General features: G+C 44.1%; 1 protein-coding gene across 2 annotated transcripts in view; it reads right to left on the bottom strand.

Annotated features, from left to right (window-relative positions):
* Positions 1–21,525, bottom strand: part of MYRF (myelin regulatory factor) — a 449,420-nt gene that overhangs the window by 237,141 nt on the left and 190,754 nt on the right. For both annotated transcript variants that reach the window (XM_085648540.1, XM_085648541.1), the window contains exons 2-4: positions 17,305–17,389; positions 14,167–14,478; positions 11,595–11,656 (exon numbers count right to left, since the gene is read on the bottom strand). In XM_085648540.1, the coding sequence (XP_085504666.1) occupies positions 11,595–11,656; positions 14,167–14,478; positions 17,305–17,389 (459 nt within the window). The remainder of the gene's footprint in view (positions 1–11,594; positions 11,657–14,166; positions 14,479–17,304; positions 17,390–21,525) is intronic.

Below are 21,525 nucleotides of genomic sequence, written 5' to 3'. Positions count from 1 at the left end.
AGTTGTCATAAGAAGCCAGTGTAGGTTTTTTAGGTGCATTCATTTGTTTTGCAGTGGCTAAACCTAAACAGGTTGTTTGATAAATCAAACTATTCAAAAATAGGATTTGTTTTGGGATAAGGCATGCACGATGCAAAGCTTCAGAGCCTTGCACCTGCCAGAATTTAGAACCCCAAACAGACTTAACATCTACAGTATCCCTCCATAGCTCATAGCCACCCACTGCCAGTTGATCAATAAAGAATTTGGAATACACTAATTTAGTGTGGGTGACCATGACCTTAGAATTAGACGTAGTATTCAATTTAAAATAAAATGAATCCGGGTTGAAATATTGAAATCAGTGAAATATACACATTTTTTCAAAAGAGTTTTCAAACTGCCTTCAAATGGAGCTGGGCAATGTTCCGATTGTGTGTAATTAAAAACATTTCTAAATGTATTAGCTTTATGCAAGTAATGATGGCCAAAATGCTTTTAACAAAATAAATCAGCATTATTTGCAGTATTTAAATACAAATCCTCAGCATCAAATGCGGCATAATACTTTAAATCAGAAAATAAAGATTCAACGGCTTGTACGTCCCAATCATCAGAGCCAATGTTTTGTTTCACTACATCCCCCATAGAAACGCGAAGTACATTGGGAACATTAACCACCTCTGTGAGGCCATGAATTTGGAAATTAACTGCATCCCACACTATTCCATCCGCAACTAACCAGGCTGAGATGTTGACAAAAGTCTGGTCCTTTTTCATGATGTGTGATGAGGAGTGTGGTGCCAAAGTTCCATCAATTCCTTTTACTGCAGAGCGTTCAGTGAGGTAGTGACCATTTATGAAAAGGTAGAAAAATAAAACAAATACAATCGACATGAACAAGAAAGTGGCGATGAGCACCAACCAAATGTTTGTCCAAGGAGGAATCAAATAATTTCTTTTAAACCAGGTGACAAAAATAGAAAATTTGGAGGGGCGACTCGATGATGTGAAGTTAGAGTCAAAGGAAAAACGCAACTGGTTCAGTGTGTTGTCTTGCAAACCAGGCAATGACTCTGTAGCGGGATACGTATATTCAGTTTCTTCATGAAGACTGCAAGCCAGAGGGTGTAGCAAAGGATCAGTAATAGCGGTCATCTCTATGGCAGTGTCAGGCCTGATGGTGTTGGAACTGACCAAGACTGTATTCCTGGATATTGTTCGACAGGAAGCAGCAGGTGTCATGCTATGTAGAATCGGCCAGGTGTTGTAGTTTGACATTGTCCACTGAGATGTATCTGTTATCTTTGCGACCAGGAAGTGGTGGTAAAATGACTTTACGAGTACCCTTCACGCCAAGCACTGGGACAGGTGCCCGATATGAGGGGCCAAACTCTTTCTTGTTCTCCACCTTCTTACTGACCAGGTCTCCGAACTTGGGTAGCCAGACGATTACCGGAATCTGCAGCGCCGCTTCAGTGGTGGAGGGTAAATGTTCCTTTGCAAGACTGTCTCGAGTCTCTTGTAGTTTCTGTAACACATCAGAATGATTATCTACGTCAAAGGATGCAGCTGTCGTCACCATGTCTAGATCATCAAGGTCCGGAACAAATCTTTTCATGCCAAAAAGCATTTCGTATGGGGTCCGCCCACCCAGAGATCTTCTAGGGAGATTAGTGCACGCTGTACGCTATACAAATGGGCCAAGCATTTCCTGCCAGTACCTATAACTCTAGCTGTCAAGGATTGCTTTAAGTCATGGTTCATTCGCTCCACAACTGAGTTGCCCTCAGGCCTGTATGGAGATGAAAATTTAACTTGCACCCCCAAAGACCTCATGGCATCCTTGTACGCCTTAGAGGCGAATGTGGGTCCCTGGTCAGAATGAAAGGTGCCACATGCAAAAATTCCCACAAAGACACGCAAATGTCTTATGACAGTTCGTGCGTCAGCACTGCGTTGTGACTGAACCCAAAAAACACGTGTGCATGAATCAACTGCAACCAAGATAAACTTATACGCAGTATCAGACGAAAATGGACCGCAGTGATCTAATTAAACACAATTGAATGGTTTATTAGAAATGTACAGCTATGTTTGTGGCGGGCGTGCTGCCATTGAAGGTTTAATCTGCTGACAAATGTCACAAGAAAGCACATAATTACGGGTTTGTTTATATAACCCACGCCACCAGTAACGTTGCTGTAAGATAGAGACAGTCGCCGAAACGTCTGCATGAGCCGAGGCCATGCCTTCGTGCGCGGCTGCTATCAATGCTAGTCTGCGGTCCTGGTTGGGAATCAACCTGTCACCAACGTCATTAATTCTCACATAGGGAACTTTATTGGGACTTAAATGATAAGAGTATTTAGAAGGGAAACCATGTGGGTACTTACTTCCCTTCTCTGTGGCAGCTATAGCTGCCAAGATGTCATCATCAATCTTAGTCATGGATCTTGTAACTGCTGCTACTGTGTATGTGGCTACTGCTGTTTTAGCTGCTTCATCAGCCAAACTGTTACCGACCACGTGTACTCCTACGCGCTGGTGGCCAAGAGTATGCATTACTTGTATGAGAGGCAGACGTTCTTTAAGCTCTGCGACTCGAACCCAAAGCATTTTATGATTAATTGCGCTGTCTTTAGAATCACGATAGTCATTCTGAGACCAAAAGAATAAGTTGTCATTAAAAGACTGCACACAGTAGTAAGAGTCACTTACAATCAAGGTAGTCACGTTAGGATCAGCAAACTCCAGTGCTAGCACCAGAGCACACAGCTCCGCTAACTAGGCGGTACAGTGTCCTAGTGCCTGCATGTGCACGACACTGGACTTGAACTCACCGCTCACTATGGTACCTGCCACTATAGCGCATGCTGCTGAGTAAGAATGTTTTGATCCGGTTGCGCAGAACCGTCGGTATAAATGATACAATGGTAGTCCTCGAGCGGGCGCATTGACAGATGAGCAGGATGAACAAATTCATACTGTAATAACTCCTGAGTTTGCAATGAGGAGTCAAAGCTATAGGTGACCTCAGAAGATGTCACCGAAGTAGCCCATTATATCCAACGTGGATGTAAAGCTTTTGAGTTTGGTACACTGGCTTTCGTCACAGCTTCAAGAGCAGGATATGGTGCTACAACCATCATGCGTTTTCCTTGCTCCAGATTGCGTTCCTTCAGGATCGCCATCTGGACTGTGGTCAATACTTTTTCAACAGTTAAAAAACGCAGTTCAATCAAAGTGTACAAATGTGACTTGTAAGCGATAGGTATTGTGTCACCTTCATTAAATGTCAAGTAGGTGAAACCCACTGCCCCTGCACAATTCTTATCACCAGGTTTTGTGTGGTTATCACGTGTTAACAAGTATTTAGATTCAAGAAGATCAGACTGCAAGGATTGCAGAATAGCTGAATGTTCCGGAAGCCAGCAGGCTTTTATAAAAGGTAGGTTGTATCAAGGCATACAGCGGCTTGATACGCTGGGCATAATCGGGAATGTAAGTTCGTCCGAAGTTTAAGAATCCCAGCAAAGATTGCTATTTTTTCAGGGTTGTAGGAGAGCACAAACGTGCGCATTTCTCCAAGAAGTGAGGCGCCAGGCCTCTACCTTCATTATTGAGCTCATAGCCCAGGAACAACACTGTGTACTCTGCAATGTGTGATTTTGCAAAGTTAAATTTGTAACCGTAGTCCGCCAACAAAACTATGATGCGGTCCACGCGACAAAGATGCGGCCATAATTCGTTGTCCGTGAGATAAATATCATTAACGTACGAGTACGCATCAGGGTCTATGTCGTCTAACAGAGAGACAACACGTGCGGCAAAAACGCACGGGCTGTTTTTGTAGCCCATGGCCAATCTTGTAAATTGTTTTTGTTTACCGCCTAGGGGGAAGGCTGTCCATTGACTACTTATAGAGGACAGATTGTGGCTAAAAAAGCCATTGGAAATGTCAAGTGTAGTTCTATATTTCTTACGCCCAAGACTGTCTACAAGTCCTGAGCTATGGGTATTTTGAACCGCCCAGTTACGACAATGAGAGTTCAAATGTTGGTAATCCAAAACTGAGCGGTACGACCCATCTGGTTTGGTTACTGTAAAAAGAGGGTTATTCATCGGTGACACACGTATCAATCACTCCTTGATACTCTAATTGTTCAAGAATTTCACAAACGGGAGCTTTTGCTTCCCGCCGGAGGGGATATTGGGGTTGTGGCATAGACCGCAATGGTATCTCATGAGGCGGAGAGGTTTTATCCCAGCCCACCTGAGTACGGTACAGGGCCGGTGCAAGCACCAAAGCTCACTCTTTCGCAAAAGCCATTGCTTGCTCCTTGGCTATGTTGTGTGAAAAACTAGGGAGGATTACCTCCTCCCCCCTCGGAGCGGCTAAAACAAAAGGCGGGGGCCAGTCTGCCTCAGCTAACAAGATGTCATACGAAGAAGTTCGATTTTCCCAAAAAATCCCTTTAATAACACGTTGTATATCACCTTCAATTAAAAATACAATTTCAAAAAATCTATCAGGGGAGCCACTCGGGTGTCAGCAGTTTCTACTGTGATGAAAGTGTCAGTTGCTGTCGCCTCCAGAAATGGACGCAGTGCTTGCCGCACTATGCTAACCTCCGCTGCGCTGTCTAGCAGCATTAGATTCCGAAGGCAGGTTCCTACCGTCCGTGGCATATCTCTCTGTAAAAGCAGCAACTTTCTTTTTCTGAAACGGAGGGCGTTGACGAGGAAAATTGTCCTGCTTTCCTATACCGTCAGCCTGACGAGGTTGCTTGCATCCCTGCGGGGCACCTCGACCTCTGTCACAATCCTGGCGATCACCTCCACTGGCTTGTGAGCCCGATGTTTCCTGTGAAGAACGAGGAGAACCCTGGTCAGGGACCTGAAACCTGTCAGGAGACCTAATTCTCGCGTGGTCGCGCAAATCATAAGTGCGCTCAGAGTTCGGATGCTGGTGATGCTGCACGTGACCCTTGTTTCTGTCGTTGCTTCCCCCGTTTTTTATTTTTCCAATTCTTTTTAGGAAAAATTGGACAGTCGTCTTTATAAGTATGCTGTTGTGCCGGTATTTTAGCAAAAGGCTTAAAACCTAAACTATTGCGTCTAATGGTCTTATAGGCATCGGCAATAATGTTTGGTAACACTCGGGGTTTCTCTTCTTCCGGGATAAGACGCAAAGCATTAGACACTTGAAAGCTAACCGCGTCCCCCTTGACGTTTGCAAGTATGAGATCAGCAACTACGTCAAACACTCCGACAAGCCTCATTCCCAACTCGACTGCCGCCTCCGGGCCATGCTCATCATGAACACGCTTAATCACGGAGGGTAGCAGAGTCATAGAAGGTGTGCCAAAACACTTCACATACACCGCTGCGAGCACTTTACCCCAAGTCTCACAATCGGTTACCTATGGTATTAAGTCTTTCTGGAAACTTATTTTCAAGATCCTGTGTTTCTCCACAGGAGATGTATTAGGAAATACCACTTCCAGCTGGTCAAATTTCTCAGCAAGCCAGTAAGGTAAATCATCCTTATTCTGTGGTCGCTTGCCCATAACCGAATTAACCATGACGGGACTAATAGACATCCCGGCTGGGCCAGCTGGTTGCGCCGCAATCCCAGGTGCTCCCATCTAGAGATTGCGGGAAACGTATTGTACTAGAACCCTATACACCTCAAACAAGGAGGTTTGCAAGACATGCAATTCGACTACAGTGGCTGCTGGATAACGTGGATGTGGTGTGTACCAGGCCAAAACTGGCCAAGTGGCCCCTGGAATCGACAAAGGGCCTAACCGGGCCAGAGTCACGGTGTGGGGGAGGGCGCCATTAAACCAAATATGGTGTTGCCATGCTGAAATCTGAACCTCGAGAGTCGTATATGGGCGATACGTTACAGGTACTGCAGTGGGAGTGTATGTATGAAACAAATTATCATCACCGTTCACTGCCGGAAACGTTACCCAAGAGTAAAATACCTCAAAGTGGAAAGCCAGACTGGCTCCAACCACAGTTAGTGCGATACCAGCGTCTGGCACCCCATATGCCGCCAAATGTTGACGGACTGGGGTGCGGCTATGCACCGCAATATCGACTTCAGCAATAAGGACTAAGAAAAGGAAAACAACTTAAAAGCATGGCAGCGCAATAGGTTCGTAATTCATATAAATGAGAAAACCTTTTTATTATATCAAGCTTGAAATGATCTATAAAGTATCAATACAGGTAGGTTATGCCGTCACCACTGTTTACCGGAAAACAGGGGTGAGGGTATTATGGACAAGCAGAAGCACTACTAAAGCGTCTCTTATATAAGTACCAGACCAAACGTTAGGGCGCCATGTTGCATGGATTCTGCTCATGCACAGAACTATGCGCAGGAAACCAGGACCTCGGTGTATTGTTGTGTACCAAAAAAGCCACCTCAGTGCCCAGAATCCCAATCCGACTAGCATTGGTGTCTCATTCGTTCTCCATACTACAGCGAAGCTACCAATGATTAGACAACCTAGAACATGCGACTTAGTAAACTCTCAGGAATAGTGGGAAACAAGAACACTCTTTCGTTCACACTCATACTTGTCCACAAAGTGAGTAATCAGAGACACTGTATAGTTTAAAATTTTCATTTTTAACTAACGTGCTCTAAGGTGCAGTACTCTAGGCAATACGAGCAGCATAATGCATAAGAACCATATGATTAGCATTGTTACAATTCCATAAAGCACAAAAGAGGAAATCATATTATAATGACAGTGGAAACAGGACTATAGCTCCTTTTACCACCCTCCCCATGCTCATGAGCTAGTTTAGAATAATTATAGAAGACCTCTGGGCTTTGTCAGCGAGACCCCATACCTACGAGATCTGATGCAGTGAATTACATCTAAGGATCAGCACAGCTCTTCTATGTTGGAAAGGTTTTCTCCAAGTGCCTTCTCATGCATGTAATGCTATATTAAAAGCACCCGAGTTCCAGTTGGGCTGCTGTGCTTAATGTTATGTCTATGTGCGTGGGACTGACAAAAGTGAATCAACAGCATACATTGTTATTCGACCTTGAACAGGCAGTGCAGACAGAGAGCGCAGTGCCCCGCTGGACATGTGAAAGGTAAACAGTTCTCATGTGAAGTAGCGCCAGCAAAGTATTTTACGAGAACAGAGCCATGTAGTGTCTTGTGCAAAAGCGGCAGAATGGCAGCGAAGCCTATACTACTTATGCTAACTTAGCAATGTCTGCTGTAAACCCCATTTCCCCACTATATGAAATCGGGCCACAAGTGTTTCCCCAATGTGGTTACATTAGCAGTGTAATATATATTTTTAAATATCTATTGCAATATATAACATTTTTACTTACACTATTTTTTCAATAATTAGAGGTTTTTTAGGGATTTTTTTACCAATTTACACACTTGATGCAGTTGTAGTGAAAACATATTTTTATTTGCAGTTACACATTTTTAAATATGTTGCATAGTAATTTCTACAAACATGTCATTCTTTATATTTTTTAAACATATTATCTTTAAAATGTACTGAAAAGAATTGGTTATATATTTTTTATATGATTTTTTAGTGTATGTTTATACATAGTATTCTAAAAACAATAAATACAATATTTTTTAACATTGAGTTTTATGTGATCTGGAATGGATTTGGCCCTCCAGGACCAACTTTGGAGAACCCTGTGCAAGATCAGACTTCTGTAAGTCCTGGTCCTTACCTTTCACCTGTCCAAGGCACCTAAACTTCCCAACCCACATCTTCTGCCTGGTCCAGGCTCCTCAGTTTTCTACTCCTCAGATAATGCTGGCCCAGTATTGTGAGGCAATTACCTAGCTTCCTCTGCAAAGCTGCGAGGTTCCTGTTCCTCGTGTCCTACTGAGTTATCCTTCTGAGCTTCCTGCCCTTCCACATTGTCAGGCCCAGGCTTCTGAGTTTCACCTCCAACTCTGCGGGGACCAGACTTTTCCGCTTCCTACACCTTACGTTGAGTTTTTCAATTTCCTAGAATCTTGAGCTTCCAACATGTGACCTACAATGATGTGTAGCTGAGACTTCTCAGACTTCTAGCTTATCCCTCCAGCTGAACACAGGGGCGTGAGCTGCATCTCATTCTTATTCTATCAATCAATGAATCTATCAATCAGTCAATACATTTATTTCGGGTACAACTCACAACACATTTACAAAAATATTAAAACCAGATTCCATAAACATATAACAAATAACATATGAATACAAGATAAAAGAAACAGCCATCACCAAGAGTCTCAGGAGCAGCACCTAATGAACCAGGCTGCAAGCACATACCCGGGTGCTGCAGACACCACAGTGCTTGATGTCACTACAGGTTTCACGTTTCAAACACACACGTCTCTCAGTAGCACATGGAGCCATTTTTCCCTTGCAGTAATGCACAGAGGAACAAAAAGTTTATATCGCCTTCAACCCAGTTAAAACAGTTATAACAGTATTTGTTTGCCATCTTCGTGTACCCCATAATCAAAGTAAAATAGTTCAATGGTAGTGCACTAACTCTAAGTGTAAAGTACAGATTCTTGGCTAACACTGGAACTGCATCATCCAGGTATGGCTGAATACTTGCATAGAGTTGTGGGTTAAGAATGCCTTGGTTAGGTGTGTATAGTTTTTAAAAACTGTTTTTCCTGTGGTCAAAGTCCATATGCAGTCTTGGCCTTTGCTGATGTATCAAGGGTAAACAAATTAGGGAACAGCCAATGATATGGTCGACGAATTAGGCCGAGTGTGATTGGTGCATGCCTAAATCAGCCGAGCGATTCACTGGTAGTGAAGCCCAGAACATCACAAAGTGCGTCCCTAAGATGGCTAGGCTTGGGTGTGATCCATGATCTAATCCAGTGGTTCTTAAACTTTTAAATTCTGTTGACCCTCACTAAATCATTACTGGCATCCAGGGACCCTCAGTGAGCCATTATTAGATTTGAGTGACCCTGGCCTAGGCAATTTCTATGATTTGAACCTCAAAACTATACACAAAAATACAGAAACAGGTATACATTAAACAAATACACATATATTGAAGATTTAATTTAATTCACAGTCAAGACCAGAAAAATCAAAACTGCAATTTTAATGGGAAGGTTGGAGCTTTTTTAAATGTTTTTTTTAATTCTTAAAGATAAAGAAATACGCAAAATCTTTGCATATCACTTTGTCTTTTTTGCTCATAATATATGCTCTCTTTGTGTCAGAACTTCAATTGAGGCCACCCATCTCATATATTCTGTTTACTGTACTTGCGTTGTTCCAACGAATCACGGTAAGGATACCAACCTAATTTTTAACCTCCAATTTCAAATTCCTTCACATTTACAGACCATTTGAAAATGTTCAACTTTCGATTGTACTTTATTTATATTTACTTTATTAATGTTAACATCGGTTAATTTTCTAAATAGTGGCACACCCTTTCAGTAGGTTTTGCGGACCCCCTGGTGTCCGTTGACCACGGGTTAAGAACCACTGCTCTAATCCAGTACAATAATAGCTGAAGCTTAGGGAGTGAAGCAATATTTTAAATCCTGAGGTCCGGGTAGGGATTGCAGCAACTCCTGGGGAAAGTTCCAATGATCTTGTAAAAAAAAAAAAAAACTCTTTCACAGATTATACCCAGCTCTTGAGCATTCTACTCCAAACTTCCAGCTGGGCTCAGGATCCTGAGCTTTCAAACTACCCCTCAGCATCTGAGCTTATATTTACGGACCCTCAACCAGGCTACGATGTTTCTGAGCATCTTACACCTCACAACCCACGCCCAGGCACCCGAGCTTACTACTTCTCCGAGTGGCTGAGACACATGGCCCCAGATTTCACTCTCTAACTTTCGCAGGACCATCCCCCTGCTCCTGAGCTTTTATCCCTCGCAACCTCTGGTGTCCAGGCACCCAAGCCTTACACTCCTCATTCCCTGAAATGCTCATTCTATTGAGCATCCTATCCTTTACCCCCCCATTGATACCCAAGCTTCTAGGCTTCGCATTCAGCCATGCCAGGTGTTCGGCTTCCCGGTCCTCACACCCCGTGATAGCCAGCATCCCCAAGCATCTTACCCTCAACGCTAGTGGTGCCCAGGCTCCTGAGTGTCCTACCTCTCACACCAAATGATGCCAGGTCTCCCAAGCCTCTTTCTACTCACTCACAACGAAGACCAGGCTCCCAAGCTGCCGACCCCTCACACCCAGAGAGGTCAAGGCTCTAGAACTTTCAAATTATTACCTCCCACCCTTCAATGGTCAAAACTCCGAGCTCCATGCACTCACTTCCTGCAAATGCAGGAAGTGAACCTGACCTCCGGCTAGGTCATGCCCTTTATTCTGAAATGAAGGATGCAAGGTCCCAAATGGATGGCCCAGGAATCTTGACAACCACAAAATTCATTAGCTCTTGGCCCTCTTGCCCCTAAGCTCTTACCCCTCCTGTCCTTTTCTGCCCCAGTTTCCTATGGTTCTAACTCTATCTTGCCCTGAAGCAGAAAGAAGCAGTTTGACTCAGTAGGATTTCAGAGCTAGGCCCTAACTATGAGCAGGTCAGACAGGGGAATTGTCTACCTCACTTGGACAATATGAATCTCTGTGGTGCGGTATTTAGTAGCTGCGATAAATTTACCTTATATTAAAAGTCAAGTCCGAAAATGACAAGTTACATGCGAATATAGATGCTTACTGCTCCTATTTACACATACATAGGATTTGACCCATTCATTTTTTCTCCTGCTAAATTAAGGCACAAAGACGTGAAGAAATTTACCAGCGGAAAAATACTAATAACTTAGATGCCTGCACAAACTCCTGTTTCCACAGGGATCGTCCTGACGATATTTATAGGCATTGCAATACAATTTACAACAATGTTTTTTTTGGGGAGGGTGGGGGGAGGGGCGGGGCGCAACTCTGTTGTTTTGGGTACAAAAGAGGAACAGTTTATATTTCTGGGGGGGGGGGGATATATATCAGGTTCGCTGATGAAGATTTTGAAAACCAATAATTCTAAAAGTGTTCGTATTTTTATGGATATTAATAAAAACAGTCTCAAAGACAAAGTGCTATGCGCGGGTCATTAAGGGAAACGAGGTCATTTTCAAGAACATAATAAAACCTAACACGTGTAACGTAACCGCACCTGGTCACGTCCCTTCCCTACTAGGCGACTTACCACCTCTGTGCCTGCTTCATTCGTTCGCAGTACCTCCCCGATGCCCCCTGTCGGCCGGCCTGCACCACTGTAGGCCACTCAGAGGGTCCTCCATAGCAGGTCAACGCACCCAGCTCTCCTCTCATCGGGAGAGTCGACGGCACCTCCTTGCTGTAGCGAAGCCTCGCGCACGCCTCACCCCGCAGGCTCACTTGGGTTCGCCCCCGCCTCTCCCTCGCAGGCCCCGTAGTGAGAACAATAGTTGAGAGCCAGATCGTGTTTACCAACTGATAAAATGCACACGTATTTCTTACCTGTTGCTTTTTCCCTCCGCCGCCCCATCCGATAACATTCTCCAGAGCCACCCACTTCTGCCTGGAAAACAGGGGGGGGGAGGCGGGGAAACATGCTTCGCTTACCGTTCATCTGAGGAGGGGAGTAAGCTTCGGATCCGGAGTCCGGGGGAGAGTCTGGTAAAGTGCTGAGGGGAAGGACAGAGGGAAACGAAATATCATTACATAAACCTATGATACAAGGGCAGAAAAAGGCCGACGCCGGCCACATTCAGGCTGCACATTTCCAAGCTGCTCTTAGACACACGCTACATGGACCAGGCCCGTCAGAAAGGGGTGGGGGGTGCGCAGGGAGGCCAAGATTCATACATGTCAATCGACCCGATTCCGGCGGAAGCCTCCCGACGTTTGAGGCAAAAAATGACTTAATTTAGCATTCGCCCGCCTGAAATTGCATCTGGTTCTCTACAAGTCAATGAGGAAAATCCATTCCCTGATTTACGTTTCAACCCCTACCCTCCCACATTCCTATCCTAAAATGTTGGCATGTATGATGATTCCATAACCCGCGTTTGTTAAGGGCCCCGCCTGTCTGCTACATTCATTTATTTATAGATTTTTTTAAACTCCCATATTTATTAATGACGAGTCAGCTAACATGTCTAATACCCCTAAATGCATCCGAATCTCGATTTGTGTTGTAATGACCTTTTCCCTGCCGAACATTTTGTTTTAAACTTTGAAGCAGCTCCTCGCTCTATGGGGCCCTGCTTTCGTGTGTTGCCCCAATCCCCTCAAAAGCTTATGGCATGGTTAACGTGGACTCTCACCACCTTTATACTCTCGGTACTATGGCTCCCCAATTTTATACAATTTGTCCCAAAGCTTCTGAGCTTGGCTTGGTCGCCGCCGTCTGCCTCCCCCATAAAGTTGCACATGGGACAACTGCACAAGGCTTGGCACCTTGCTACACTGCCCCAGCCCTGCCTAACGACAACTACCCACCTAGCGCTGCCGTACTCTGGCACTGTCTCACTCCATCAACTCGTATATAAGGCGCATTAGAGGGATACGAAACCGGGCTGCTCCCCACTCACACAGCTACTCAGCAAAAAGGCCTGATTGGAATTAATACAAGGACAAGTTTTATATTCTTAATTTACTGGGTATCAGCTATATCTCCTGGATAAGGCTATGCTTATATTATTTCAGTCATACCCCCGTATGTGTATATTTATTTGGATAAAACATTCAACCACTGCCATGTCCCAATATTCGTATGTGAGGTGGGTCAGAAAGTGCCTAACGTAAGCAACCATCACAGAGCTGCTGGTAGGTACTCAACTGTCTGCTCACTTTATTATCATTGGCACTTTCATGACAAAAAAAATAGGTCAAATACATATGATAGGTGTTCACAACCTATTTTAATGGGGGGTTCAGGCGACTCTTTGTTACACATAACGGGGGAGAGATGGTAGTTACCACCATTACTTTCTACACCTTTCTCATTTTTCACATGTATTTGAGTTAGGTCACTTTTTATTTATTATTATTTTTGTCACGAAAGTGCCGATGTTGATAAAGTGAGCACACTGGTGAGGACCTACCAGCAGCTTTGTGGTGGTTGCTTACATGAGGCACTTTCTGACCCACCTCACATTTTTTCACATTTTCACATATTTTTTATGACTAGTGTGCCAGTATCACCCTTAATTCTTAGGAATATTGGACATGGCTGTGGTTGAATGTTTTATCCAAATAAATATACACATATGGGGGTATGACTGAAATAATATAAGCATAGCCTTATCCAGGAGGTATAGTTGATACCCAGTGAATTAAGAATATAAATGTTTTCACTGTCCCACTCCATACCTGCTCCAAGCACCACTGTCACACTCTGGCTCTGTCCCAAACCAGAACTGTGTCACATACCAATGCACCCACTCTCTCACTCAAGTGCCAAGTACACTCACCTGCTGAGCACTGGCCCAGTCCTGCTTTATCTCACCCAACACTTCTTCACTACAGAGCTACTCCACCTGGGACTTGCCCACTCTGATCCTCTTCTGGTTATCACTTATCTCACACTTAACCCCTCCTGTAAACAGTAGCCAGGACCACTAGAACTGTGCAGCTGAAGCTTTTTGGGCATAATCATGGATATTTCACACTTGCCACATAAACCATTATCTGCTGCATAATCTTTAGATTTTAACAAAACAAAGTTTTGTTTCTAGCTCAAACGGTTCAAAAATTACTAAAAATGCAGCAACACATTTTGCCGCACAGCAGAAGGACTTTTGCAAAGGTTGACTGGCCATATTTCTGTTGCTTATTACAATAGGTGGGTGTTAAACTGGTACTAATGAGGTGCAATCTATGCCCAGACAGTGTTACTAAGTGTAGAAATGGGAAAATAATGTAGTAATATCACAAAATGTGCTGCACTGCTCCGCTTAATTTGCCTTTCCTTCATGCATTATTGGTCCCTCATCTTCTGCATACTTTGGCCCTCCCCTGCCGCATAATTTCAGTGGCCCGGACAATAGCCCCCGCTGCACGTCCCTCCCCGCGGTGCCCCATTCTGAAACTGCCCCTCTTTAAAAACTAACCTATTTAGTAGTGCTCCAAAAAGAACGCAGCTCCCACTCAAGAACAGTCCCTCTCCTGAACCCTTCCCACATTTACTTACCCTGGTGCGTAAGATGCCTGTGGCTCCGATTTGATAGGAGAAACAATGCCGGTCATGCAGTGTCCACTGAGGTATGGTTTCGGCAGTGCCATGCCATTGTTATTGTTGCAGTTGTGGTGGGTGTTGTACCCAGGCCCGCAGGGGTTCACAAAGCCAGTACTGTGCCGTACAGGGATTGGACCCTGGGAACCAGCAAGAAGTAATCCGCTTGCATGTCCAATGTTCACACCGACCCCGGGTAGGGGTGGATTGGAGGAGCTGCAGGGCTGGTTACTGGAATACCCAGCAGAAGCAGAGATCTCTGGGAAGCATCTACCAAGAGACACAAGCAGACATTGAGCATACCAGTCAGATTGGTCATGCTTCATAACTAATCATCTCTATACAAATCCAACCAGCAGCTCGCTCGCAATATGGATTATCACCAGCCATCACATTACTCGTAATCACTGATTTCAACACAGTGACAAACCTGAGTGTTATTAACCTTCCTACGACTTCAACCAACAGTCTCCCTTTATAGCTCCACCCACTAACCCCTCTACAACTCCAACCACCAGTTCGTATACAACTTTGCTAACCACCTACAAACCAGACAATCACCAAGTCAACCCTACCAACACTAGCCACTCTAGAACTCAACCACCAACCTTCCTAAAACTCCTTCTACCAATATCTGTACCATTCAACCATCAACCTAACAACCACAATAACCACTAATTTCTACATTTGTCATAACCACCAGCTGCTCTCTAACACCAACCAAAATCCAGGTTACTATCAGCCAGAATGTGGCTCTGATCACAAATTGAATCAACTCTAACTGGAACCATTCCTTAAAACATCACTGACTAATCATCCTCTCCTCTATAGCTTTATCTATCAGCCCTTCTACAACCCTACTAATCAGCAACCAGTTTACAACCCTGATTACAAACAACAAGAACCTGGCGTCTGACCACCAGCCTTGTAGCAGTCAAACATCTTTCCTTTCAGAATAAAACTAAACCCACAAAGCAAATAACCAGCCTTGCTACCTCAATGGTTTAAAGCAGCCACCAACGTGTTACTAACTTCTACAAAATTTGACTAGCCCCCATATCTAAAACAATTCTGCTAATCCCATCTGGTAATTACAAACGAACCAAACCACTTACAAACCTTTATAACATTACTATTCACCAGCATCTGAAGAACCCCTCTAGTCACCATCTTCTCAACAGCCATGTATACTCAACCTTCTCTTAATCCTTACCATTATCCACAACCTTAATAATAATAACTATTGCCGCAGTACACTCATCTGCTCTGCAACACTACCAAGGAAACCACCTCCTTGTTCTTAACTGCCAGCTCTGCATGATGTCATCCACTAACCACTGTAACAATTGCAGATGCAAAACTCTGTAATACTTAAACTGCCAGTGCCTTTCTAGCTTTGCCAATGTCCCCCTTTAAAAGTTTATAGATCGGTCCCTCTACAACTCAACAAGCAGATCCCTTTGGAAGTTCAACCCAAGCCACTCTACAACACCAACCACCAGCCTCTTTGCAACAATTGCCACCACCACACTACAACTCAACCACCGAACCCTTTTCATCTCCTGCCGCAAGAACCCTCGCAAATCAAGCCACAAGCCTCTCTAACTGTAGACAATGCCCCCCCTACAACCGCAACCAGCCACCATCTGCAACTGAACCAGCAGCCCCTCAGCCGCTTTCACCATCAGCTTCTCCTCACGGTAGCTACAACCACATACTCTCAACAACATCAACAGCACACACTACAGCACCCTGTACACAAATCAATCCCCCTTTTGTATTCACAACGACCCAGCTCTTCTACAATCACAAACACCATCTCATCCACAACCCAAGCCGTCTTCCCTCTATGGTTTCAAGTCTGGCTCTCTGTAATGTTGCAAACTGAGAGATTGAGAGAAGATGGTATTGGGGCTAGGGAGATAAAACTATGAGGGACTGATGATGTCTCATTCTGTCAATAACTGAGCAATCATGCTATGAGGAATCATGGATTGGAAGAAGCGGCTCCATGGGAGGGTGGAGTGGTGCTCTTTGAGGTTGGAGAGGAAGATATAAGGAACTGAGAGGTTATTCTCTGGGAGTCTGGTCATGATGCTATAAGAGATTGGTGAGGCACCGACGAGTTAATGGTTGATGCTCTGAGCGATTGAGGTTGATCTTTCAGGAAATTTAGGGATGATGTTCTGAGGAACTAAGGCAATGTGGTTAGGAATTGGCAATGAAGCTCTGAAGGGCTGCGCATTGAGGCCCTGGGGCATTGGGGATGAGGCGGTGATTAATTGTGTGTTATGCACTGAGATTGAGTGATGGCGCTCTAATAGATTCGGGGAAATGCTGGGGATAGGGAGATGATGCTCAAAGAGATTGAGGGTTTGTGCCATGCAGAACTGAGAGACGATACTCCGAGTGGCGATACTGTGAGGGATTGGTAAATGACACAACGGTTTGGGGATGATGCTTTAGGTCATAATGCTCAAATGAATAGTGGAAATGATGTGAGTGATGGTGTGTTGTTCTGGGGGACACCAGCTGCTTCTCCAAGGCAGTGATGGAGGATGATGTAAGAGATTGGAGATAATGCACTTAGAATCTGAAGTAAGATGCTCATAACAACTGCTGGTCGTTATATGAGGGATTGGAAATGTTGCTCTCAGGGTGATGGTCTGAGAGATCTGAGGGCCTGGGTGATCATGATGCTCCAAGTACTCTTTAGAGTAGCAGAGAAATGCTCTGAATTTGTGTCAGAATATGCTTTCTAGATAAGCAGGTTGATGCACTGAGTGACTAGGGTTGATGTTCTGGGGGATGATGGATAATTATTGGAGGTATTGGGGTGATACTTTTAGTGATTGTGGGGGACTTCTGAATTCGGGGTGAAACTGTGCTGGCTTTTTTTACTGTGAAAAGTATTTGTTTAAAGCCAATAGGCCACTAACAATGTATTGGAATATTATCATACTATGCTACAGGCTGAAGATAGGTATTTTGTTAGATGTAATCTCACAGATTTCCATAGTAGGCAAGGGTTTTGGTGTTTGCGAATGGTGCTGTGCAGAATGCCGGGGAAGTACTGTAAATTAGGTAGGTACTCACATATCCACCGAGTCCTCCTTGCTGATGTACTCTTCAAGAATGCTGGTGTCGATGTTGCTCTCGAGGGGTCCGTTTATGTCATGGCCTGAGAGAGACAAAACAGGAAGCAGAGTGACGTTTCTATGGCACGGAGCTGCTGAAACAGACCAGCGGTGCCAGCCTTCCTCTGCGACAGAGAGCACAGGGCAGAAAATCAGTGACATCACAGTGCTTACCACCAAAGATCCCTCTCCATCTTTTCAATGCTAGAATCTTTCTCTTTGTTTACAATCCTCTGGCCTCATCTAAGATAGGAAGTACTCACACCACAGTGGGCAGTTAGTCTATGGCAGTGGTTGTTGACCTGGCAGAAGAATACGCTGATGAGTGACTCCTAGTGGCCAAACAGAATATGGCACTACTGAGATCCTGATGAAGAAGTCTGGAGCATGCTTCCTGGGCAATAGATTGTGTGGTTCTCCAATGGGAGAGGGGTGTATGTGAAGTGGTCCAAAGATGCACACGTCAACTGCTAAGAATTAACAGCTGCCGCATGCCCTGTCCACTGCTGTTGGCGGTGTGTCTAAAGTGCATCAGGCAGTGTGTGGGAATCATGTCAGAAAGAAGAGAAACAAACATCGAAAAATGGTCACAAGTCTGGTCTCCCTAGAAAAAGCCCTTGAAAACTTCAATACTTTGCGAGCACCAGGCTAGTATTTAAATATATATATTTGAGTGTTTTGTAAACGCTGGTTGTCATTTTATGATAACTTTGTAGCTTGTTTTCCCGCAAACCTCAAAGTATGGCCAAACACCACAGTAGTTAGCAGGGCATTAAAGTCCAACATGATGAGGTGATTCAGGCAGTGGTTTCTTGGTCAGCTCAGTTTGAAGAAGTTTCTTAATTATGATGCAATTTGGTTCAGCATTGACTTGGGGGTCCAGGGTGATCCACAGTTTGGGGCCCTGTACTTTTAAGGGTCAGGTGCAGAATTTCAGCCACTTGTATGGGCGCTGTAGAAGAGGTGTTTCACCGCACCCACATGGTGTGACAGTATGGGGCCAGCTTGTTCTTTGTATCAGCTTTCGTCAGAATTTTATTGTACAGTAATTATTCTCTGATTATTAATTAGGCAGCAACAATACACCAAAATCAGAATTTTTATGAACGTGTCTCGCTGAAAGTAAAAAATAAAAAAAATATAATTTATTCAATGGAAATAATATAAAGTTTGTTTCGAACATTATCACATGACATTGAAGCAATGTAATAAAGCCTTTGAACCACATATGTAGACGAGCCAAGACCCGTGCCCATCAGCTAATTGCAGCACAAAACTTTTATTTTTTACCGAGGCTCTGCTTGCTTTAAAACTACTGGGGACCAGATTTTCTACCCAATATCTAATTCCTTTTTTTTTTGCAGAGTTTAATATAGCGCAAACTTGACCCGAATCGGCTATCAGTGCGCTTTACATTGCACCAGTTGCATTACATGAGGACACACATTCATTTTCTTTGGTTAGGCACTGGGAGATTAAGTGATTTGCCCATTTGAAGAGGCCGGCTCCGTACTCTCCCTCCTGTGAATAAATACGCTTAACCTCCCGCCAGTCTCCTGCCTCTTTCTTCACTGGGGCGGGAGGCCAACCTTACAATGGCGACGAGGAAGGGATGTTAATTTCCTGCAGGAAGGATGAAGTGCTATTTGGTGATACGCCGCCGTGAGGTCAATGGTGGAGAACCACTTGATGCCTTTGGTCTGGGTTAGCATCTAATTGATTTTCGGTAGTGGAAATTTGTCAACTATAATGTTTTTGTTTAGTTCCCTGAGGTCAATGCAGAGGCGCACCTTCCCATTGGGTTTGAGTGCCACCACCAAGGGCTGGCTTCCTGTTGGTATGCGTCCCAGCAGAGGATGGAGGGCGGTCGTTGGGAGCTTTAGTATCACTCACCCTGCATACGGGTGGTTTGCTCTCACTGTCTTTTTTCACTGTGACTGCGCACCTTTTGGACAGTTCCGCCTTTCTCACTATGGCAATAATCTCGTTGACGGGGACATCCCCACTCACGCACAATTTCTCCTGGATGCTGGTTTGTACTGTATGCATTATAATCTTATGCCTTACTAGCTCATCATGAAGGGGGCCAAACTTGCAAGTCACAGCTAGTCATTTCAACTCAGCTACATAGTCCTCCACTGACTCAGTGTCGGACTGTTTCCTTTGGAAAAAATGATAACCGTCTATGGCAGTACATACAACTGGCTGGTAGTGGTTCTCCACCATGATCAGTATATCATCTTGGAAATATAGAATACCACATTCTTACTACGAGGGACCAAAGTAATCCCTCCCCAACAGTTAGTGGATCGCCTCTTCACTATCCTGCATGAAGGCCACTTAGGAATAGTGAAATCGAAGAGACTAGTCAAACAATCCAACTGGTGGCCCGCAATCGACAAGTGGAAGGCTTTCACTAAAAGAAATGGCATTAAAACCAGACACACCCTAGTCTACCATCCTGCAGGAAACGACTTAGTGGAAAGATTTAACCGAGTACTCATGGGGTCCGTGCAAGCAGCCATCGGTGCGGGAAAAAACTGGGAGACGGAAATCAAGCACACCGTGTGGGCATACCGCATCACACCCACCATGACGGGCTACAGACCATTCAAGATCCTGCGGAGCCGAGACCCGTTCAATTAATTGTTATCCAGAGACCCTTTAAGGCATCGGCAAAGTGGGCTCTGGCCCAGGGCCCCCCTTTTTAGAGGCCCCATCATTAAGCTTTCAGGATAGTCTCAGACAGTGGCATAGCGCAGAAAAAATGGGGCCCTCTTCACAATATGTAAAGGGTCTCCCAGGTCTCCAATATTTCATGAATATTCAAAGGCTATGCACTGAATGCCCCCCCTGAAGGACTGTGGTCCCCTTAAATGTTTTTGGACCAACTAAAAGGATTGCCAATGATCATACCATAGTTACTTATGGCTTTAATGAGCTGAAAGTGGATAATAAATTCAGAGTTGTTCAAAGCAGAGGTCCCAAAAATTATGTAAGGCCTCGGGCACCCAAAATCCTCAAGATGTGCCTGTTGTTATCATACTATGCAACAGGTTGTAGATAGGTATTTTGTTAGATGTAATCTCACAGATAACCATAACAGGCAAGGGTTTTGGTGTTCGTCCACCACTCTGACAGATCCTGGGAGTAAAAGATTTTTGTTATGATGATTTTTATTAGACCCAGTTGAGAGGGGCTGTATATTGCTTTGCCTAATGTACATTTGAACATATTTGTAATTTTGTAACTGTTGCAGTATGCATGATTGTTGCCAGTTTAGGTGATCTTTGGTGAGGCTGTGTTGGTTATTGTGTCAAGACGGTGGTAAAGACTATAGGCCTTTTTGGTTCACAGGGAGAAACTATGTCAGATTCCTCGGGTGTGCTCTGTTTTTAACAAGGTAGGCCTAACTTATTTATTGTGAGAAGTCTGTTTTAAAGGCAATAGACTTAAGAGCAGGTTGTGATAACTCTGCGCTGAAGCCCGTGGGCAGATATTTAGTTATACAGAATCTCACAGATTCCCACAGGTGACCAACCCAACCCATAGGGATAGAAGATTTGCACTGCAGTGATCCTTGTTAGGCAGTATTAGGAGGGATTCTATATTGTTTTGACACTTGTAATTTTGTACATATTTGTAATTGTATTACTGTACTGTATACTAGAGGCTTGTGAGAAAGCTTCAGCCCAACACAGAAAGTCTGAGTTAGCTATGGTGACAAACCAGAGATCAATGTTATAGGCCTGATTATTTGTTATGAAAAGCTACAATAAAGGCAATAGGCTTGACATATTGATTGTGAAAAGCATATGTTAATGTCAATAGGCATTTATGGGTGGATTGTTATTTCTCTGTTATAAAACCTATAGATAGGTATTTCACTACATGGAATCTCACAGATTACATAAACGACAAGGGTTTTGGAGTCGAGTTGTTTACCCCGTCTGGCAAATCGTTGGTATAGAATATTTACACTGTGGGAATCCTTGTTAGACTCTCTTTGGATGGATAGTATTTTGCTTTTCCAACTATAATGCTGTATATTGTTGTTATTTTATTACTTTATGCCTGATGGTCCACTTGTGGGAAAAGTTAAGCTCACTGTAACAGGCCTCAATTGGTTATGGTGACAAGCCAGTGATAACAGCGATAGGCCTAATTGGTTCACTAGGAA

This window comes from Triturus cristatus, chromosome 3_2 (genome assembly GCF_964204655.1).
Source record: "Triturus cristatus chromosome 3_2, aTriCri1.1, whole genome shotgun sequence".
Taxonomy (NCBI): domain Eukaryota; kingdom Metazoa; phylum Chordata; class Amphibia; order Caudata; family Salamandridae; genus Triturus; species Triturus cristatus.
The sequence above is the reverse complement of the archived record's forward strand: the minus strand, read 5'-3'. Positions and strand labels throughout refer to the sequence as shown.